Source organism: Onychomys torridus, chromosome 2, assembly GCF_903995425.1.
Source record: "Onychomys torridus chromosome 2, mOncTor1.1, whole genome shotgun sequence".
NCBI lineage: Eukaryota > Metazoa > Chordata > Mammalia > Rodentia > Cricetidae > Onychomys > Onychomys torridus.
The window spans coordinates 121,415,652-121,438,765 of record NC_050444.1 but is presented as its reverse complement, the minus strand read 5'-3'; the positions used below and the strand labels follow the sequence as shown (position 1 = coordinate 121,438,765).

The window sequence follows — 23,114 nt, the reverse complement described above, 5'->3', positions numbered from 1 at the left end:
GGACAGGGGAATCCATGGCTGATATGTAAAATTAAATTAAATTATAAAACAAAAAACAAAAAAGGGCAAATGATCTATGATCTCTACATATATTTTTAAATGATAATATACAAATGGCAGAAATGCTGAGAAGTGGAAGGGCTTTCACACTGTTGATAGGAGCGTAAGCTAATATAACCACCATGGGTGACAGAAAATAGTACTAGAGGCTGTGCAAAAGAAGGAGGAGGGGGGGGAGGAGGGGGAGGAGGAGAGGGAGGAGGAGGGGGGAGGGGCATGAAGACAAAGACAAAGAAGAAAGAAGAATTTTCAAAAATATTTTTAAAATCCTGAAAATAGATTTACCATATGAGCCAACAGTCTAAATACTGAGTATATATCCAAAGGTAATGACACTTTACCAAAGATAGACCAGAATTCTCATGTTTATTATAACAAGATTCACCATCACTAAAATAAAAAAATCAACAAAGATGTTCATCAAGAGATGAATCAATTAAAATGGTATAACTGACAATGGAATATTAGTCATCTATAAAAGGATGATCCAGTCATTTGTGGCAACCTGAATGGAATCCGAGGACATCATGTTAAGGGAAATAAGCTAGACAAAGAAAGCCAATCACAGGTTCTCATTTGTAGAAGCAAAAATAGTTCATCACAGAAGTAGAGAATAGACTAGAGGTTGCTAGGGACTAGAAAAGAAGAAAGGGCAGAGAAGGGGGGCTATTGATTATCAAAACACTATGCATGAGGACTCTAATGCTCTATAATACAGAAGATAAGTCCACAATAATTGTATAGTTCAAAGTAACTAGGAGCATTGATGTTGAAGTTTCTTTACATGCTAGCTAGCAAAGATAACAATATATTTGAGTGATGGAAAGGCTAATTACCCTGACTTGATCATTACCTAGTGCATATAGGTATCAAATTATAAAACTGTACTCCACAAATAAGCACAAAGATTGTAAGTCAATTAAAGGACAAAAATAAAGCCACACATACACAAGGAGACTCTCAAAAGACTATCCCCAGGCTCTTAAGGCAAAGTAGGTTTGAGGAAGATGGAAAGGATGGAGGAAATGGACCTCCAAGTCTGGGTTGAGAGATTTCACTGAGCCCCCAGCCATCCAGCTGAGGAAGTCTACAGTGAATTACAGGGAGCTTCAATGGCTAGCTGGCTCATGCTCAGTCCTTCTGGTTTATGGTGCAGATGAAGCAATTATCCAGATAATTGGATCAATGTTGATACCTTCAGCAAGAAAACCTACTCTGGAAACAGAATGATAGTGCTTGGCTCTCCCCATTGATCCAATTAACTGTGCAATTGCCCTAGGCTGGCTTCCTCAGCCTCTCCAGAGTCTTTGCCGTGATAGGTCTGGGTTCCCAAGGAGCCAAGGGAATGGCAACCATTTTCTCTCTCTCTCTCTCTCTCTCTCTCTCTCTCTCTCTCTCTCTCTCTCTCTCTTTCTGTCTCTCCCCCTGGCACATCTGCTTTGTTCAGAGCTGGGGTCCTGGGTCAGCTCTCCCATCACAAGGGAGCTGAAGGATAGGCACCATGGAGACAAGCTCTACTGGCAGAAAAGTCAGGAAGGACCTCATGGCCTGAGCTGAGGCTTATCTGCTACCAGAGGGCTCCAAGAAGTCACTTACCTGCTCTAAGTTTTCATTATCTGTCTAACAGAATATGTGACAGCCACCTTCTTTTCCTTGCAAAGATATCAGAAAGCAGAGTGAGCTCAAATATAAGAGTGTTATGAAGCACCTGTTACATGATGCACGCACCCTTACAAGTTTTCTGTTTATGGCAGTAAATGGTAAAAGCCACAGTGTGATATATGTTAGGATATAGGGTAGGGGGACCTGGAGAAGCATGCAAAATTTATCTACAGGGAGCTGGGGCTGATGAGCAGTCAGGGAAGACTTCACAGAAGAGGTTGCCTGGAGCAGAGAATCAAGTCTGAGTCATGTTAGAAAGTGAAGGCAGCAGGGAATGTCATTGCTAGCTGAGAAAAGGACATGAACAGAGGTGCAGAAGGAGTGACAGAGCTGGAAGATTACAGGAGCTGGTATATCATAGCGATGAGGCCAGGTTAGGTGACACACATGTCTTGCTTTGATCCTTAGGGCTCATTTGGAGAAAGACTAGTCAGATGTAGTTTTGGGGTAGCTTCCCTGGCTATACTGTGAATGATGGATAGAAAGAGCAGGTCAGAGACAGGATACAGCAGAGACAGCTGTGTGAAAACCACTGTAATACCAAAGGGAGCATCTGCTTGCTGTTTGGAAGCACAGAGAAAGGGAAAGTCATTCCAACAGCTTGCATCTTAAAGGATAGACTATGAAGGCACCACCATCAGCCACCATCAGTGCCTCTGCCAGAATTGCTGAAGACTAGTCTCCTTCTTGACCTCCCACCCCTGCCCAGAAACTTGGCACTCACCCAAGGCCTGGGATCTTACCCTTTTCTTCTGACAGGGGTCACACACAGTCCAGGAGGACCAGCTGGATAACTCACAGTCAACAGGTACTGGGGTGATGTCCACACTCCGTACTCGTCTGCTCTTAGCAAGGCTCTGGTTGACTGCATTTGTGCCGAAGAAATCTGGCTGCTCCCCTCTGAAAATCATTGTAAGAGAAGAGTCGCATATCCTTAAGGAATTACATTCATTCCCTGCCACCCATCAATCACTCATCCCATAAATGTAGATCAGATCACGAATGCAAGGCAGGTAGTTTATCATTTCAGTGCTTGTTAATTCATCTAACAAATATATATTGAGCCCCCAGGAAGTGCCTGGCATTAGGACTACTGTGGTACAGAGTACTTAACTCTGGTTAGAAGACAGTATCTCAGCCACTTGTGTGAACTGATTTCATTTTTCCTTCACACAGTGACATAAATGTATTCCCTTACACAGCTGTTTCTAGATTATAAATTATAGTCAATAGGTGAGCATTTAAACTCTCATGGGCTATGGACACACAGGAAATCCAATCACAGCAACACGATCCCTATCTATGGGGCTCCTTTTTATCCTCTGAAGATTGAGGGGTTGCACTAGTGATGTCTTTTTATATTTAATATCCACAAAACATTTGCTAGAACAATTGATACTGAAGACACCAGGCTTCTGGGTATGTGGCACAGGTTCTACTTAACAGAGAAGCAAGTCTTGTGTCTTGGCAAATTTTAATGCATTCAGGGCCCATGGCCAGAGCTGGGTTTGAAGATGTGTAGAGGTTAGTTATAGGTTAGTTAAGTCTGGAGGCTGGGGAGAAGGTGGAGGCTGGTGTAGGAGTCTCTGTGACATGATATAACCCTGAATTACATCAGGGCCAGGGTAGAGAAATAGGTAAGTAAGATCTCAGGTGGGAGCAATAGAAAGTGATTGGCAAATGGGTGGGCTGGAAGGGTCTGAGAGAAAGAAACAGGTTTAGGTTGATGCCGGTACCTTACTTGAATGTCTAGGTGGTAGGAACACAGGAGGACCGAGATGTTGTGGAAGATGGCTGAGGCAGGCTTAGCTCTAGGTGCCCATGGGATAGCCACATAAACTCATGCCGGGCACAGTTCTTACCTGGGTCTGAAATCAGGAAGGGAGTTCTGTGCTAGAGAAACAGATCTAATCATGAGAAGGTGAGGAGGGGAAGTGACTAGTCTCTTATGAGAGAAGCAGGTCAAGTGTATCAGTTACTGTTCTATCACTGTGATAAAGCACCTTGGCTGAGGCAACTTACAGATGGGTTAATTTGACTTACATTTCCAGAGGACCAAGAGTCTATTATGGTGGGGCAGCCACCAGCAGACACAGCATGTGGAGTCAAAGCTGAGGGCTTGAACTACAGGCAGGAAGAAGAAAAAGCTAACTGAAAATGGCATGAAGTTTTGAAACCTCAAAACTAGGCCACAGTGATGTACTCCATCAATATCACACTCCTTAAGACTACCCAAACATCACCACCAATGGGGGGGGGGGGGCAAGTATTCAAACATCTGAGCCTATGGGAGATACTCCTATTCAAACTACCACAACATGAAAAGTGCTTAGGGCACATCAGGGACACAGAAGAGGAGGGGGCCAGTACCAGGTTGAGGCATGCATGTCAGGAAGCATCTGAGGGGGTGAGTGAAGCAGGGAAATGGGGCAGAGGGCAGACAAGTCACATGAGAACTGAAATACATCTAAACTGTAAAGCAGGCTACTTGTTGAGTCCCTGGTACACAGCTGGGCCAAGTGAATGAATGAACTCATTATTTCAACTGTGGGAGCCTCAGTTTCCCTACCTAGAACACAGTAGATGTGCTATGATTTTTTTTTAATCTCTACCCATGAGTATGCGTATCAATGTAAGCGGCGCCCTTGAAACTTGCACTTCTTAAGCTAAAGAGGAAGTACAAGAAAGAAAGGAATGAAGATTTATTGAGGGCCTAGGATGTCAGACCTATTGTATTAGATGTTTTTATCCCATCCCACAGATGTGCTCAAGGGTAGCTATGGACTGTGGTCACTGGCACAGATGCTGAAATGGCCCAGAGAGACACAACGTATCTGCTGCCGTGAACCCGGGATATAGTTGCCCTGGGATCTAAGCCTGTCTGATTCTGAGCATGCAGTCTCCCCTTGCCCCATGATGTCTGGAAGCAGATCCAACCTGGATCCACTCCAGTCACTTCCCATCACTATCTCTGTAAGTGTCCACAAGGCCTGTTTCATCCTGGTCTCTAAGATTAAGTCATTAGGGGGAACATCACAAAGCTTCCACTGTCAAACACACAGGATGTCACTCCAAACAAGATCATTAACGACACATTTTCGCTCGGCAAAAGTCCTAAAAGGAGGGTAATATTAACTACTGTGAGCTCCATTTCCATGGCTGCCCCAGAGACTGGCAAAAATCAATTGCCTAGTAAAGTTGGATCTTTAACAAAAGGTCAAAGACTCTAGTGGAAACCACAGGTGGGTACTTGAAAGTGGTTACTGAGGCAGGATGTTGCACACCAGCAGGGGCCTTCCAATGGGCTCCTATCTACTAATTTGCTCAGGTTTGACAAAACAATACTGTCTGTGATTTGGCTTCTCCTAAGTATGTATTTGACAGCTCTGCGGGGTAGCTTCTTCCTATTTCAACTACAAAGCAGTTACACTGTTCTTTCCCCAAGTATCACCCCAATTTGGGGCCACAGTGGAGACCAAGTGGATAAGTAACGTGCACAGTTGCTATTAAAGAGTCACAATTATTTTCCTCTCCAAGATTTGAGAGCCCGTTAATGGGCAAGATGATGGCTTACAGAGGAAACTTGCAAGAAGTAGTTATAACCACCAGATCTCTCATTTTTACACCCAGTTTCCATTATGGAGTGGCAGTATAATGAAATAATCAGAAGAATAAATAGTATGTTTGTAAATTACATCGGGTAAGTGTGGTTCATTAGTGCCACACAATGCAAATCTAAACGAAAGGCTAGCGTCTAGTCACATCTTCAATTTGAGAATGGTGTGGAGCTGCACAAATGGCAGGTTCAACTGAGGCCTCTGCATGCCGCTATGTGCACCTTCCACCCGAGGAATTTCTATGGAAACAAACCCACTGGCTTGGCTGCTGCTGAGATGCCTCCATATGGGGAGAGGAGATAAGCAAGAGTAATAGAGGGGGCGCATATGGTCAAAGTATATTATGAGCATGTATGAAAGTACCATAATGAAAGCCCGACATGCAATTAACAGACACGAATGCAAAGCCCAACTCGTCTGTAACATAAAACTGCCTTGAGAAGTACTGAAAATTAATAACCACTCAGGGCCCCACACTCACATTGCCCCCTGTCAATCTTTTGCCACACTTGCATGGTCTTTAACTAAATGGCATCTCCAGGATTTGGGAATCTGAGTACTACACCAGCCCCAGTCCTGTTTGTGAGGCCAACAACTGTCACAGACATGCTGTGTGTCATTCCAGCGTCTTGTATTTCACACATGTGTGCGGTGTGCAGCATCACCTTCCTGTGCTTTGTTTTGACCTTGTGCATTGTCGCACACCATTTTTCAGACGTGGGTGCTTCTGCCCACCCACGTCAACTAGACCCACACGGATTCTGCTTTCATCTGGATGTTATCTCCTAGAACATCTCTTGCATGTCATTGATTCCTCTGAGGCACATTCATATCCTAACAACATTTCACCATTTCACAAAAAAATGTTAGTATAAACAGCCTTTTATACTTCACTGGAAATAGGCCCCTTCTGAGGAAGTATAGGCCAGGACATGCCTTTCTTTGGGGTGCACAGAACGTTGTTGCCAGCCTTAAGACACATTGCTCTGGGTCCAGGTCTCCTACTCTCTTTCTCCGATCAAAATAAAGATGGATCCATCAAGCACAGCAGGATTGGGTCAGCAGTAAATTTCCAGCCCTCAGCTTATATGGATGGGCCACATCAATATATTTTGGCTCTCTGTGGAAATGGCCTGACACAACAACTTTCTTGTCACACACAATTTGTTCAGCAGCTGCAACCCTGTATAAACAGCATCTTCCACTTTGCTGGGGCGGGGGTGGTTTCTGGGGGGAAAGGTTTCCCATTTCTCTCTGTCATTTGCTGCCGCAGACATGGAATTTAAAGCAACATCTCAAAGCAGCGAATGTGTGTCCTACAGAAACATCCTAGGTGTCCAGCAAGTCAGGTGGATTTGGGAAGTGTGTTAATGAGAGGCAGAAAGCAGCAAGAATGCTTGAGTTCTGCATACACACACACACACACACACACACACACACACACACACACACACACACACAAAGGACTCAATAGCCTTGAGAGTCACACAGTCTTCGAGACTCAGTTTCCTTCTCTCCACAACATAAGTGGTAGATTGACTGTGAGGGTGAGAGTGAATGCCTGCAACAGTGACAATCAATAGTGATCAATAGGCCATGTGACAATGGGACCTGTGCAAATGAAATGACAAAGTTTAGGATATGAAGGAGCTTGTAACACTTTCTGCTCCTACACAGAGTATTTTTGTTTTGCTTTTTGTGTCTGATACTCAAAGGCATGTCATGTTCAGGGCTGGTGTGGAGAGATCATGGGTGGAGAGCAGAATATTCAGCCAGAAGTCAGGGAAGGGCTGGAGGCTCACTAAGTGGAAACCATTCTCTTCCCCGCTCTGGGGATCAGTTTGTCCTTCCACAGAGTGGGAACAAGGAGACTGAAATGTACCTGGAGCCTTGGGATCAAGCCAGGCTCTCTCACACCTCCAGGCCTTTCTGTATGCAGTTATCTATGCCAGATGCACCCTCACCCCTTGCCAGGACCCCTACTCAGTAGAACTAGTCACTCTCACTCTCTCCCTTGAGTGATGTTTGTCTCTACCATCTCTCACAATTTTCTGTTTGCTCACACATTACCATGGTGGAAACTTCTCAGACACAAGGAGGGTGGTCAGGTTGTCAAGGCTCTGGTACATCTTTCTCTGGAACCCGAGTTTGAGCCCTGGCTAAGATTACTTTCTTTAGTTCTTTCCCATCCTATGAATGGAATTTTGGATGAAATAAATTAGTTCTTTAGTTCCTGGGGGCAAACATCTGTGAGAGAGGAGGAGAGAGAAAGAGAGGAAGAAAGAGTTTGAGAGATTCACTCACTCTAGATATAGTGTGCTGCTGGGTGGGTAGAGCAAGCCATTGCCATTTATTAGGATCATTCATGTGAACAGGCTCATTTTTCATATATAACAAACCTTCTTTTGCATAGAGAGCCAGACCAAAGCTTCACTCAGAATATAAAACATGTATCCTATTCTTCTCAGCATGGCAAAATTCATTTAAACATGTCAGTTCTTTAACGGGCACTTTTGTCGAAGCCAGCCACTTGGGTCCACGATAATTCAGAGGGAGTTGTTGATTTTATTTTATCAGACACATGCAAATTGCTTCAAGAGATGTTCCTCTGCCCACAGGCTTGTGGCGGAGCTGGTCAGCATTGTGTGGTTTTACACTCTCTACCATGTAACTGATCAGGGAATCATTTGTACCCATCACTTACCTGGAACCAGAGAATTGGAGACATCCCAGGGCAGCACAGAGAAGACATGACTTTGCCAGTGCCCTCCAAGCCTGGGTCCCTGTCTTCATGTCTGTGTGACAGGAGCTCCAGTGAGGTCCCCAAATGTCTGAAAAGCCTGCTCACTATTGCTGCTTTCGGTTTTGTTCCCACAGAGCAAACAGCTCAGCAAAGCAAACAGAAGCCACTAGCTGCCGGGGACCTCAGCTGACTTTGCACAGCAGGAACATGCTCACTTGTGACACTCCAAACCAAAGACAGTGAGAAAAACTAACTCCATGCACCTTACCTTACCTGAGTACCTCAGGAAGCACATATCTCAGCCTCCCCAAATGGTAAGGGCTAGATACATTGATATGGGGAAAGTAGTGTGTGCAGGCACATGGTGGGTACTCAGACACATGTCCTGTCCTCAACAAACTGAGTGCAGCATCTGAAGTCAAATGGGACTGGGTCTGAGGCCCAGATGTGTAGCAACTCCAAGCAGGGCTCCGGAGCTCAGCCACTGGAGTTTGAATTCTTTCTATATGATTTCCACCTGAGTTCAAATTCTTTCCATATGATTCTCTGCTGTGTCACCAGAATAGATACTACCCTCTATGAAACAGATAACAACAGTGCCCATCTCCCAGTGCTGTGCTCAGTCTGTGGGAGAGTGACAGGAGAAACATTATAAACATGCATGAAAATGTTCCAAAGAAACCCATTATTATGATGATGATTTATGCTAATAAAACATGAGTAAATCTAAATATTCAGAATGCACTAAGCAATGTCAGGCAGGTATCATGTATGCACCTGATATTCTCTGCTTCCTCTTGATAAAATGCCTCAGAACCAGAAGAATCAGATGATATTAAATATTCAAATGTCATGCAAAAACGTATTGTAAAAATTGTAATTTTAAGAAAATATTCTAATCTGTATTGCTGCATTGACATTGCTTCTATAGGGTCTTATTTATGGGTCAATCAGCCCTAACCTTGTTGGGAAGTAAAGTTTAGCAGATGATTGATTCAGGAAAATTCAACATTTGTCTCTAATATTTGCTGGAGACTGTTGAGAGCCATGGCTGATACACCTGAGTGGCTACTGACTCTTCACCTACCACTTCCCTCATTTGCCAGATTATGGAAACCCCAATTCCTTCTCCGGGGCTGAACCCAGCCAAGGCAGGTATCACTCACAACCATCAATATACTATTGGAGCCTAGGAAGACAGGCCCCCTCTCTCAAAGCTTTTTGTTACTCAAGATGGCTCCTGGGTTCATCTGCCGCCCTCCCCATTCAGTCTACTTGAAGGAAAAGACCAGAGAGGCGTGTTCTAGAAATAGCACAGTCTACTCAGCCACTCACCTCAAAAACCTCTAGAAATGCTTGTTAGGGGCTAGTGCAAGAGTACCTGTGCAAACAGAAAGACTAAGCTCAGATCTTAAGTACCCATGTTTGAAGGGGGAAAAAACCACCCAAACCAACCAATTAAACAAACAACACTACTAGGTATGGTCACAAGCACTTGTCCAGGATCAGGAGACCTCCCAGTCTTGGAGGAGTAAGATAGAGAATGACAGAGGACAATACCCAATGTCCTCCTATGACCTCTGTACACATATGGTTATACACACACAACACACGAAAGAAGGGAGGGAGGGAGAGAGGGAGGGAGGGAGGGAGGGAGGGAGGGAGGGAGGGAGGGAGGGAGCGTTTTTATATATTTCAGCTCTGATTCCAACCTGGAAACAGTGGCAAAGATCTCGCACTGGGCAGCAGGGTGTGTGTGTGTGTGAGTATGTGTGAGTGTGTGTGTGTGTGTGTGTGTGTGTGTGTGTGTGTGTGTGTGTGAATGACAGGTGCACTGTGCATTGTTTAGGCAAGATGCAAATACTGAAACTTAGAGAAGCACCTTCCCGATCCTCAAGAATCAATGAACTAAAATTAAATCACAAATTATCTTCATCAAATGGTGTCAACGAACCTACAACTCTTTAAAGGGTAGATGCTGGATGAGTTGGGAATGTGGTGAGGAACCTCAGTGGGGAGAGGTGACGTGTAATACAAGGGTGGGATAGAAAAAGCATTTGGTGTTCTTTGCTGTTACCTATTTTTCCAAAACTGTCTTATTGATAAAATAAAGACCATCATTGACATCCATTCCATAGGTTGTCTCCAGGTTTGAATGACCTTTTACCTAACTTCCAAATGTAAGTTGGGTGCCCTCCCAGGCTACCACCACTCTCTGTCTACTGGAGTAACTGGGCTGGGGTTGGGCACACAGCAAAGGGGTGGAGGGACATCTAGGGAAGATAGTGGTCATCACATGCTCTATAGTAGACCAACCTGTTCATATTACAGTTATCATTAACTCAAGCACAAGGCATTGTCTTGCTGACATCCCCAAGGATGCAGTTGGTCTGAACTTTGACATAATTGATTGCTGTAGTTAATCATTGGTAAGCAGGCAGAAAATTGAGTTCCAAGAACTATCACTGTTCCCATCCATGTGTGTATTAGTTTGCTTCCTATTGTCATGATAGAGAAACCACTACCAAAAGCAACTTGGGGAGAAATGGGTTTATTTGGCTTACTCAACCCAATCACAGTCAATCATGAAGGAAACTCAGAACAGGAACTCAACACAGGAACCCGGGGGCAGGGACAGAAGCAGAGAGCATGGAGGCATGCTACTTATTGACTTGTCTCCATGGCTTGCTCAGCTTGTTTTTTCATACAACCCAGGCCTACCTGCCCAGTAATAGCACCATACACAGTGGGCTGGGCCCTCTAACATCTATCATTAATGAAAAAAAAATTGCATGGGTCAATCTGATGATCACATTTTCTCAAAAAAAAAAAAAAAAAAAAAAAAAAAAAAAAAAGCCCAAATACAAAAAACAAAACAAAAACAAAAACTAATGAGCACAACCCATGTAAGAGGAATCAAATCCTTATATAGTAGGGTCTCCTTTTGACCATCTCACTGCCAATCATCCATGCAGGAACCTAAAAATCAAAGTTACATGAATGAATCATGGGTTCTCACCTCTATGCTTGCCCAGAATAAATGCCACAGGGGGTTAAATATCACTCATTGTTTTATTCCAATGTCAGATCCTTTGGTCCCTAAAAGATCTCCTGGAATTTGAAACTCATAGCACCCTCCAGGCTTCTTCATGCTGGTCACCTGAGGTCATGTGGGACGACGGTAGCCTGCAATTGTAGAGATAATGACACACATTTCCACGGCCAGGTTTTTTATCAGTGTCATAGTCTTCCCATTCATCATCCTGTTAGAAATCAACAGTAAACCAAAAAAGCAAAGACTGCCCCTGTGCCTGTAGGTTGGGGATCTACAGATGCTTCCACAGCTGGCTGGCAGCCAATCCATTGCTGGATATAAGATTTTTTTTCTGACCTCTAGAGTGTCTTTTTGTGGTCAGAGGCTCTGTCCTGCTCTTGGAGAGTGCCAGCATTGCTTCAGGTCTGCTGAAAAGATGAAAAGATAATACCTCATCAGCTCTCTGGTCTAGCTACTGTCCTAGGGGCCATCGCTCTTATTGCTGATCACAGGGGAGCTTTAAAATGGGTCATGTGTTTCTAAGCCTTTAAACTCTATGTAGAAATTCATCACTATATGAATCCACTTGCCAACCTCTGCTGATGGAATTTTGCAGCCTATAACCAGGACCATGGCCAACGCCAAGTTTCACAGTTTTACCGCAACAGCACTGTGCTCCTGGAACTATCTTTCAATGCACAACAAAGGCTCTTCATGTAGCTTAAAAGAGGTTTAGGCAAAGCTGGCAAGTCTGTCTGTCCAATCAGCTGCTGGGTGTGTGTTTTAGTTTGTTTTCTATTGCTCTGATATTGACCGTGGTCAAAGGAACTTGGGGGGGGGGTTATTTGTCCTTGTTACCAAAACAGAAACAATGCATAGGAGGAAGTTAGTTGGTCTTATGGTTTCAAAATGTTTCACATGCTTGGGCAGAAGAACATCCTGGTGGCAGAAGCATGGGACAAAGATTCTTCATTTCTTGAAAGTCAAGAAAAGATCATACAGCATACAGGAAGAGGTAGAACAAGACAAAGCCCCCTAAGAAGAACCCCCTGGAGACCTACTTTATCCAACTAGACTCCAAGCACCACCTGCCACTAACGCCATCCTGCCACAAACCCAACAAATCAGTACTATGTTCATTGCATGGGTGGCCTCATCATCTAACCATCTCTAGAGATGCCTTCCCTCACACACTCAGGGGCCTGCCTTACTAAACTCCCAGGAAGTCCTTAAGCCAATCAAGGTTAATCACGGCAGCTTACTTATCAGTTTATGTCCTGAACAAATCTCTTAGAGCCCTTGATACTTACTTTAGTTGCAAATGCAGGCTTCTTGAAATAATGCTGCCCTGGTCATTTATTGAGCATCTACTAGACAATGGGTACAGTGCTAAGTCAGCAGGTCCAGATGCAATGGCCAGCTGGGTAGTGGTGGCACATGCCTGTAATCCCAGCACTTGGGAGGCAGAGACAGGTGGATCTCTGTGAGTTCAAGACCAGCCTGGTCTTCAGAGCTAGTCAAGGACAGGCTCAAAAGCTACAGAGAAACCCTCTCTTGAAAAACAAAACAAAACAAAAATAAAAACAACAAAAAAAGATTGCCAGTCCCCATGAGAGCTGACAGCCTCCGGAGGAAGCTGCACTGTGACAGAGGTCTGCCTTGTGCAGGCTGGGCACACCACAAGCACATGCATGTGTTCGTGGTTAGGGGGGATGCATTCTCCAAAGGCAGCTGGTCTTAAGATTCAAGGAGAAGTCAGAGAACCAACAGCAGGTCATATAGCCCTGTAGGGACAGAGGGTATCAGGGTAGAGATACCAATGTGTCACTACCTAGGGGATCACCATGACCAGCAGTAGAAAGGAATGAAAATGGGAAGGTTGGCTGGGATCACACTATCAGGGCCTCATGGGTAGTGCTGCTGACATGGACTTTATTCTAAGTGCAGGGAGAGCATCTGAGCATCCAGGGCCGAGGGAAGGGGCAGCTTGCTTTGTGATGGACAGTCTTTCTGCTGCAGTGCAGAGAATGGATTATGGAAAAGCACTGGAGCAGAGAGCCCCGAGGCACTGCAGAGATAGGAGCAGAGCAAAGCATTGAGTCAGTCTCTGAGAGAGGCCAATGCCATGCTGTCTGTGAGTGGCTTTGGATACTGCACAGCTCTGCACAAAGGCAGGCTTGCTATGAGATAGCGGCTCTGTTAAGGAAGCATATTAACTTCCACGGCCAAGAGTGGCAGCTACTCAGAGCAGCATTGTTCCGGGCAGCACATCTCTGCTCCTTCACCACATACACACCTGTGGGCAGCAGCATAGTCCCCCTGCCATGGAGCTCCTTACCTTCCAGGGCCACTGTTGTGGGCCCTTCTTGTTGCTCCAGAGTCTCAGTCAGTAGCTTCAAACCCCTGATTTCTATAGGATTGCCTGAAGGATTTTCCTTGAGGTCCAGGGCACCTGCTTTAAAAGAGCCCTTAGCAGATGGCTGGCTGTGCTAACTACATCCCTCAAGGTAGTTGTGCGTAATGCAAATCCTTATGAATGGGATGCATATTATCATCACCAAGGCTTAAAATTGGTCCTGGAAGAAGCATGGTGGGTTGAGTGGGCAGCAAGCTCCCTAGAGGACACTTTGGGGAAAATAAGATCCAAATGAGAAAGAAGGAAAAAATAAAAGTAAAAATAATCGTAGCCCTGGTATTACAGGAGGGGCTCATCCCTTTGTGGCCAAGAGAATAGCTGTTGATGGAGGCCACATCCCCTTCTGGTCAGGCTCCACTGTTTCTCAGCTCCCATTACTGTTCATTATGGGTGGCCTTGGGTCTAAAATCTGTTCAGTGAAATAGAGAGAGAAGTGATGTATGCCACTTCATCTCTATTTTCCTTTATCATCATTTAAATTTTTTATTTGAGAACTTCATAGTTATATACAATGCATTCTGATCAAATTCATCTTTTCCAGCTCTCAGACACTCTCCACATGCCCCTCTTCCTACTCTATCTATCTATCTATCTGTCTGTCTATCTATTCATCTTCTATTTATCTCTCTATATACATCTATATCTATATATCTATATTTATATTGGACCCCACTGTGTCCATGGGTGTGAGTTCACTCATGGGGGCATGCACAACATACTACTGGCCATATCCCCAAGGAAATAATATCTATCCCCTCCCCTAGCTGCTCTCCATTACCAAATACTCCACAACTAGGGGTGGAGCTTCCCATGTTCTTCCACGATATAGAAATCAATCTCAAGCCAATAGGGACACTTGAGAAAGATCTCCCATGTTGACTGGTTTTCATAGCGCCAGAAGGGACTGTGGAGATACTGGGGAGGAAAGACCTGTGTCTTACCCTATGCTGGGCCCTGCAGCTACAATACTGATCTGCCATGCAAGATGTGCAATAGTGATGCCACTTTAAGAAATGTACATAGGACATGCATGATCCCACAGACTTTCTCCTCTCCTTCCCATTGGTGAGGACAGCTGGCATGAACTGGGAAGCTGATGCAGAAGAGGGTACCCGGCAGCCTAGATCTCAGTGTGACTGCATGGAGCAGAATCATTCCCACTCTCTGCTGACAGGTAGTTCTTGAGTAAGTAGAGTCTGCCATTGTTCTGAGCCATGCAGATGCCAGTGATGGTCTGCTGTGTTGGCTAGAATCACCTAAACTAATATTGTATCCCTCCTGTAATTCTCATTCCTCACCTCAAAGCATGGTACACACTCATTGGAAAAGTCATGGTTGAGAAACAGCCATTTCAATGTTGTGACATCTCTGGAGGGGCACAGAGGTGGCATCTGTTTAGTAAGAGAGATTCACTGCCACCCTAGGGTTCTGTTTGTCCTGTGTTCACAGAGAAGGGGATTGTGTGTCCTCTCTTTGTATTATTTCCTCATGTGGAGAATGGGCAGGCGGTTCTGTGCAGATGTATACAGGCTTCTTCTAGTGTGTGTTAAGTCCACTAAGTCCAAAAAGGCCATTCTCCCTGACAAACATAGAGAGCAAGTACTATGGCTTGGACAGGGCTTCAGTGTGTCCTCCCCAATGGCATATGTGCTGGAATCCTGGTCACTAGCATGTCAGTGGTGGTGGTGTGTGTGTGGGTAGAGTTTGTGAAGTAGGGTTTGTAGGAAGTCATAACGGAATTGAACTGTTCTTGGAAGGCACTAATGTGGCTCTCAAAGACTTGATTGCATATTTATTTATTTATTTATTTATTTATTTATTTATTTATTTATTTATTTTTGAGAATGGGTTATGAAGACAGGCAACTTCCTGTACTTGGTCTCTTTTATATGCCATGCTTCTTTGAATCTTTAGTCACTAGAATTGTAAGCCAAATAAACCTTTTTATTTCATAAATTACCCAGCCTATGGCATTTTGCTATAGCAATATAAAGGAAAGTAATTAACAGAGACTGACAACACTGAGTGTAAGCTATATAGATGAAGAAAAAGCAGGATGCACATAAAGAACACGTGATTAGCACTGCTGCTGCTACTGCTGCTGCTGCTGCTGAGCACTGTGATAGCCAGGTAGAAGTAAGGGGCCAACAGTGAATTACAAGGTGGGGGATTGGCCAGAGTGTGGACGGGATTTCAGGGAATGCTTGCCAAATACTATGGGGTAAAGCAAGTTCTCAAGTTAGATATGGTTTAGCACTGAGAGTGGGCATCATGCCAAGCAAGCTCCTAATCGTTGCCATACTGCTGTCCAGAAAGGACTTAACAGTATGTATAAAGAGGAGTGGTCAAGAAGCAAAGCTAGAACAGAATAGGTATATCACACTGGTGATAACGCAGCACACTGTGAGTAGAGTCCCTGATGAGGAAATGTCAACCTTAGCCACAGAGCAGTACTGTCTCCATGATTCTTAAGTGACAGATGGCTTCATATGTTGGATGGTTCACAAGCCACAATGTAGTTCTAGAGTTCTCTCTAGGACAAAGTGTCAAATGCTGGAGGCACAGCACACCATGTCTTTTACCAAGCACTTTTTGTGGGTCCTCCAAATTTGAATCTCTTATTAGCCCCCTCCATGATGATCATTGACATCATCAGCATAGGCTTGAGTGCAGCCAAGGAAGACAGATTTCTGTATATTTAAAAATATATGTAAGTACAGGGCTCGTGAGATGGCTGTGCAAGCATGGTGATCCCAGTTTAACATTTGGAAATCATGTAAGTGCAAAGAGAGAACTGATTTCACATTGTTTTCTGGCCTCTGGCATGTGTTTCCACACACACACACACACACACACACACACACACACACACACACATAATAATAATTAATAATAATAATAAATAATACATGAGTATAGGAAACTGAATTTAATAACAATAAAAATATTCAGAGTACTCATTTTCTACTTCAAATATTTCCAGGAATGCTCAAACGTGTGAGGAGGGAAAATGGGATAGTAACTGGCAATGTGCCACAGAACTAATTACCTAGGGGACTTTAAACAACTGGATGGATTATGTATTTGCATTGATTTTGTGGATTAGCTGCAGCAAATGGTGAAATTTAATCCACTTTGTTTGTCTGCTCATTCACTCATTACAGGACCAAGTTCAAACTCCTTAGCCCAGCAAATGAACAATTTTTCAATCTGCGTGCTTCCAATGCTCTCAAATTCATACAAACCTAAACTTTCCATCGATTCATTTATACATTCAAAAATAATTATTTTTCAGTGTTCAATGCACACTGGACCAAGCTCTATGCTAAGGTGGAGGGTGCATCAGTAATTATCATGCCTAGCTCACTGCACTCACAAAGCCTTCATTTTTGGAGAGAAAATAAATTAAAATCATCGCAAATATCTATAATGATGAATTAGTAACTATAAACCGATTCCTGGGTTGGGGGCTAGGGTAGGGAACTATGAAAAACCTCTGTACTTGTGAAGCTTTGAGCAAAGAAGCAAAGAGGTTGAAGGGTCAAGCCTTTTATTGCAGTCATGGATGTGCAGGGCTTCTGTTGTCTGGTATTGTCAGAAGAAATTACCCTGCAACAGAAAGGTTTACTAATCAACATTATCACTATTACCACAATTCTGTAGGTCAAGAATTCAGGCTGAGCACAGCAGAAATGGTCACCTATTTTGTGCGATGGTGTGGGCTGGAATATTACAAATGGTTCTCAATTCACAGGGCTCTTGGTTTGGATGCTTGATGGTTAAGGGCTGCCTATGGCAGCTGAAATAGATTCCGGGTTCTCCCAAGGGCTTTTCTTTGTCAAGGAGCCATCCCACCTCATAGGCCACTGCATGTCCTCTGTCTGCTAGGGAAGCTGGGCATCTTATATGGGAGTCCAGGGCTCCCAGGACGTAAAAGAAGTTGTTGCATCTTGATGTACTTGGACTGACTTTCTCATCTCTCACATCCCATTTGTTGAAGTGGGTCACAGGGTAAGCCTAGACACTCTCTGTGAGAGGGAAACACAGGGGTGAATACACACACGTGTGGCTCATTGGGAGCCATCTTTGAAGATTGGGTACAGCCCAGGAAATTACAGTGCTGTGTGGGGAATTTTTTATTTCCTTCAGATGCAAGCCAAGGAGTTGGAGAGGTGCTATGGGATGTCTTTCTGTATGCTGTGAATATGTATTTCTCTGATTGGTTAATAAATAAAGATGCATTGGCCTATGGCAGGGAAGGATGGAGCCAAGTGGGAAGATCCAAGAGAGGCAGTGGGAGAAGAAAGGAGAGGAAGGAGACACTGCTAGCCGCCTCCAGGAGAAGCAAGATGTAAAAGTACCAGTAAGCCATAAGCCACATGGCAAAGTATAGATTTATAGAAATGAGTTAATTTAAGATGTAAGTGCGTGCACACACACACACACACACACACACACACACACACACACTCAAATATAAATAAAGTTAAAAAATTAATATACACCAATTGCTATGATTTGATTATAAAATGTTCCCCTAAAGGCTATTGACACTCTCTAGGGAGGGTCAGGAGACACTTGCCTTTGTCTCCAGATGTTGCTCCCTCCTATATAACATCTGCTAGACTACTCATAGGAAGCAGGAGGTGAGTTGACATGCAGACTCCATGATGTAGCTTCCCTGAGGTAGCCATCCATTTTGGGATGTGCCTTTGTGGTGATACAGCTGTTTTATAATCACCCACACTACTGTAAGAAACCCCTTACCCATGTTCTTGACACAAACTCATGGGTCTCACCAAGTTGAACTTTGGTGAGGTACTGAAAGTACACTTAGACCTGTTGTCGGTACCCATTTCTGGTGAAGTCTCTGTCCTTTTCAGGAAAAGTGGATGCAGTACTTATATTCATGCAAAGGATTTGCACATTTTTTCTGTCTTGAGACTTTGAGTGAATTGAAAACTAATATATTAATTTGGTGTAGAAAATTTCAAGATAGAATAGCATCCAGACTATGGCATGTTTTCTTTTTAAAAGATGTGTGTGTGTGTGTGTGTGTCCCCTGAGTGTTCATGAGTGGAAGTCAGAGGATAGCTTGTGCAAGCTGGTTCTCTCCTTTGACCACATGATCCTGGAAATCTAAATCAGGTTGTTAGGCTAGGCAGCTAAAACCTTTACCTACTGAACCATCTTGCTGTCCCCTGGCATACTTTGTGCTGGTTGCTGTTATTAAAACTTGGTAGTGAGAACTTTAGTAAAAGATTTGAAAAACATGCAGTTTGCTCTGAAAATCAACATGTTTAAGCTTGAGTTAAAAAAAATGGCAGGCAAGTTTGTTAAATAAATTAATTCCATTAAAAGAAAATCAAGTACATTGTAACAATAGGAAAGATAGGAATTGGAAATGGGATGTTCTGTATGTCAAATGTGTTGCTCTGATTGGTTAAAATAAATAAAGTGCTGATTGGTCAGTAGCCAGGCAGGAAGCATAGGGTAGGCGGGACAAGGAAGAGGAGAAGGCAGGGAAGTGAAGGCTGAGGGGAAACCCTGCCAGCCACTGCCATGAGAGAAAAGACATAAGGTACTAGTAAGCCACGAGCCACGTGCCAAAGTATAGATTAATAGAAATGGGCTAAATATAAGAGTAAGAGCTAGACAATGGTAGGCCTGAGCTAATGGCCAAGCAGTTTAAATAATATGAATGTCTGTGTGTTTATTTTATAAGTGGGTTGTTGGACTAATAGGGCTTGGTGGGGGCTGGAGAGAAGCTCTCCAACTACAGGAAATTAAACAGGAGTTGGCTGAATTCCACCCATCACAGGATCAATGGCAGAAAAGTTTTATGTCTGTTGAAAGACTTTGCATTGAAAATAGAACTTAAGGGCACAGAGCATGCACAAGCCAGCCATGGAAGCATGGTCTCATGTTTAGTTGCCTACTTAAGGACTGCTGAAGTGATGATCTTAAGGGGTGCTGATGCTGCCCAACTTGACAGCAGTTCTTGACATCATCTTTGTGATGCTGTTTTTATATGGATGCAGAAAACAAGAATTAGGGAGTCATGGGTGCTTCTACCCAAATGTCAAAGGCCAGGGAAGCCAGGCAAGTGTGGCAGGGTCAGAGTCCCTCAGAGAGATTCAAATTTAATTTGAGATGAAAACCCTGGGATATCAGAGATGCCAGGACCATGGAAGGCCTAGTAAGGAATGCCACAGACAGTGAGTGGGGTTAGTAGAGAAAAGAGGCCATGTAGCAGAAAAGAGCAGTAAATCCATGGGGCAGGGCTCTCCAGGGCTTGCTAGACCACATTCCTCAGATGGTGGCTGTAGAGTCACAGGGTTGAAGGTTTTCCCATTGGGCTTTGGGTTCATCTCCTTTTTATATCCTTATTCTTTCTGGAAAAGTTTGCCTTGTGCCTTAGAGAAAACACTGAACTTAAACCCTTGAACAATTTTGGAACTCTTTCGACTTTAAAGATTATTGGAGACTGAATAAATAAATTTCACATTATCATATGGTCACCATCATTCAGGACCAGAGGTGAAAAGTTATGGTTTCAATATGAACTGTACTTCCCAGGGTCTTAATTTGAATGCTTGGTCCTTAGTTGGTTGTGATGTTTGGGAAAGTTCTGTTTCCTGTAGGTAGTAGGAACCAGTTGGGAGAAAACAGGTCATTGGGTCAATGCCTTTGGTGGCTGTTCTTGGTCTACGGTCCTTTCTTTACTCTGTTCCAGTTGGTCCTGAAGACAAAAGCCCTTCTCCACATTCCCATCATGATTCTCCACTAAGTGTGTGGTGGATACTAACCATGTGCTGAGCCTCTGAGGCCGTGATCCAAAATAACGCCTTCTCCCCTTAGAGCGTTTGGTCACAATAACGAAATAAAAATGAATTAATGACTCAATCAAACACACACACACACACACACACACACTCCTTCATTCATATACTCACAGAAATTGGCAAACCTCCTGACCACAGCAAGAATTACTCCATTGCACATCAGTTCACAGGAAGTTATTCCTGAGCTTATGATTCAAGACTTAAGGATTTTGTGAATCAGTGGCACACAGGCTATGGTCTTTTCTTCAAATGGCTGTAAAACCCCTAGTGCATGGAAGTGATATAATACAGAGGTAGAACACGAGTGAAAAGAGCAGGGATATTCAAGGTAAGTGGTAAGAATATCTTACAAGCAATTCAAGCTAGGGAGAAGCTGGTCTGGCTTATAAGGGTGTGTGTGCGTGCAAGGCAAAGACCTATTCCCATATCTAAAGATAACAAATCTGATAACAGAACCTTAGCCAGGAATATAAAACACATGGAATTAGGCTAGCATAACACATACATAGAGGTGGGTTCCCATATCTATAATAAAATAGCATCCTTATGGGATTACCTGGGCATTTTAGAGCAGGCAGACTCACTATGGCAGTATGAGCTGAGATCTGGAGAATGGAAAGTAGATGATAACCAGAGTCCACCAGTTCGACATGGACAAAGATGCACCAGAGCCTGGAAGCTACACTAGCTTGTGTTAATCTGCTTTAGAAGGAATTCCTGGGGTTCCTATATCCCCCAATCCCAGTCTCCAGGCCTGTGAGTGTGGGAGCCAGTGAGTATACCCTGAGAGAACTAATGCTGCCCTGGGCTTCCATGAAGGTCCTTGATAGTGGGACCTCTTTCCAAACCTTGCAGGCTTCCCTGGCCAGCTCCAGGGCCAACTCATTCTCTCAGTTCCTTTAGGGCCCTTGCTGCTGGTACACTCAGCAACTATGAGTCCCAATATGTGGCCATGTTTGGAAGGAGCTGTGAAATTCTACCCTATACTTCTGGCCCAGCCAAAATCTCTGGCTTGGGGTTTTCACTTTTTTTTTTTTTTTTAAACAGTTCATTGATATGTAGACTAGGCTGGTCTCAAGTTCACTGTGTGGTCCAGGCTGGCCTTGAACTTGAGATGCTTCTGACTCAGCTCCCAGAGAATTGAGATTACATGTGCACATTAATGCCCAGCTGGGATGGGTTCTTTTGAGAAGCAATGCTGAAGAGCAGCACACTGTGGACATTTGAGGCACAGCAGCCTGAGTTGGACTTGGATCTGTCATTCACCAGTGTGTGACTCTAGGCAAGATGCTATGCTTCTGGGATCCTCAGATCTTCCTTTGCAAAGAGAGGAGACTTGTATGGGGTTGTAAGGATTTGGGACGCTGTATGTAAATTTGGGGGACTTGCTTGACACTGGGCAGATTTTTCCACACATGAGGCTGCTTTTTTGTCCTGTAACTAAGACTGTAGGGAAAGGGTCACACAGATAGAGAACCATGGAGCTTCCAAGTTGATCAAAAGGCTGTTCTCTCTCAGGGTGCCCTAGGGTCAGACTTGAATCTGAGATTTAGTCAAATTTTAAATTATTTGCTTAAAAGCCTGCTTGGAATACTCACCTCATTCTTCCTTCCTCTGCTGTCCCGAGTATCCTTTTCCAGCCTTAGTCTCCAATCTCACAGGTAGCTGGAAAATAACTAGCATTCTCTAAATGCTAAATAATTCTCAGTGACAGTGATAATGACCATCATAGCACAAGGACACTAATAGCAGGTTTTAACAAGGCCCCATAGTGACCACAAATAGGTGTCATCACACGCTCCCCATGGTGCTTCTGGGATGTTCACTTCCCCCCATGCAGCTCTGACCCAGTTGTGGAAACAGACAAAGCAGACTCAGAACTTTGGGGGAATGCAGAGTGCCTGTTCTTAAGGCTTCTCTATCCCTCTGAAGTTCTCTGAACATTATTAGTCTCTGTTGGTCCGGAGTCAGTGGCCAAGCCTTGGCCACCATTCCTTGCCAGAGTTCTTGTCAATACCTGTTGACATTTTCCTGAGTAATTGTTCCAGGCACCTCAGTATATTTCTTCATATCACCAGATAGATTAAGGGGCTCTATTGATTTTGTGGTTTCATGTGTGAAAGATCTAATCTTAATCCTCCACTGTTCATTTTCCTTTAACCTTTTAATAACATGATAGGGAGGCAAGCTGTCACAGTAGAAATTGTTTCTGAGGCATGTTGGCATAAATACATACCACAGTTGGTTTTATTTTATGGGAGCAGCCATATTTTTGGAATAATAATATTAACGATGATAACATTTGTAGGGTACAGTGCCATTTACAAAGCACTCTCTCATATCAACTTATTCAATCCTGACAGGAGTCCTGATGGCTTGGAGTTATTTTATTCATTTTGATTTATTTATTCCCAGAGTCCTACAACATGAATTATTATCATTATCTGCCATGTCGCAGATGAGGGGTCTGCACTGCCCAAGGTCACATAGCTCTTGGAGACTGGGCATGGACTCAGGGAGATCAGTCCTCAGGTGCTGCCAAGGGTCCCTGTGTAACCTTGGATAAGAGACTCAGACTCTCTGAGGTGCATTTCTTCATCCATGTAACAGGAAGGCTTCCTTTCTAGGATTTCTGTCAGGATTAAGGATGATGTGTGAGAGCCACCTCCACAGTTCCTGACACCCAAGATAGGATCAGTACAAGTCAGATATGATATTAAAATAGTAATTATATTAA

General features: G+C 43.8%; 1 protein-coding gene across 2 annotated transcripts in view; it reads right to left on the bottom strand.

Moving 5' to 3' along the window:
* C8b (complement C8 beta chain) overlaps positions 1 to 8,132 on the bottom strand; it is a 37,008-nt gene extending 28,876 nt beyond the window's left edge. For both annotated transcript variants that reach the window (XM_036179888.1, XM_036179889.1), the window contains exons 1-2: positions 8,044 to 8,132; positions 2,466 to 2,622 (exon numbers count right to left, since the gene is read on the bottom strand). In XM_036179888.1, coding sequence (XP_036035781.1) covers positions 2,466 to 2,622; positions 8,044 to 8,132 — 246 coding nt within the window. The remainder of the gene's footprint in view (positions 1 to 2,465; positions 2,623 to 8,043) is intronic.
* Positions 8,133 to 23,114: the final 14,982 nt, after the last annotated feature.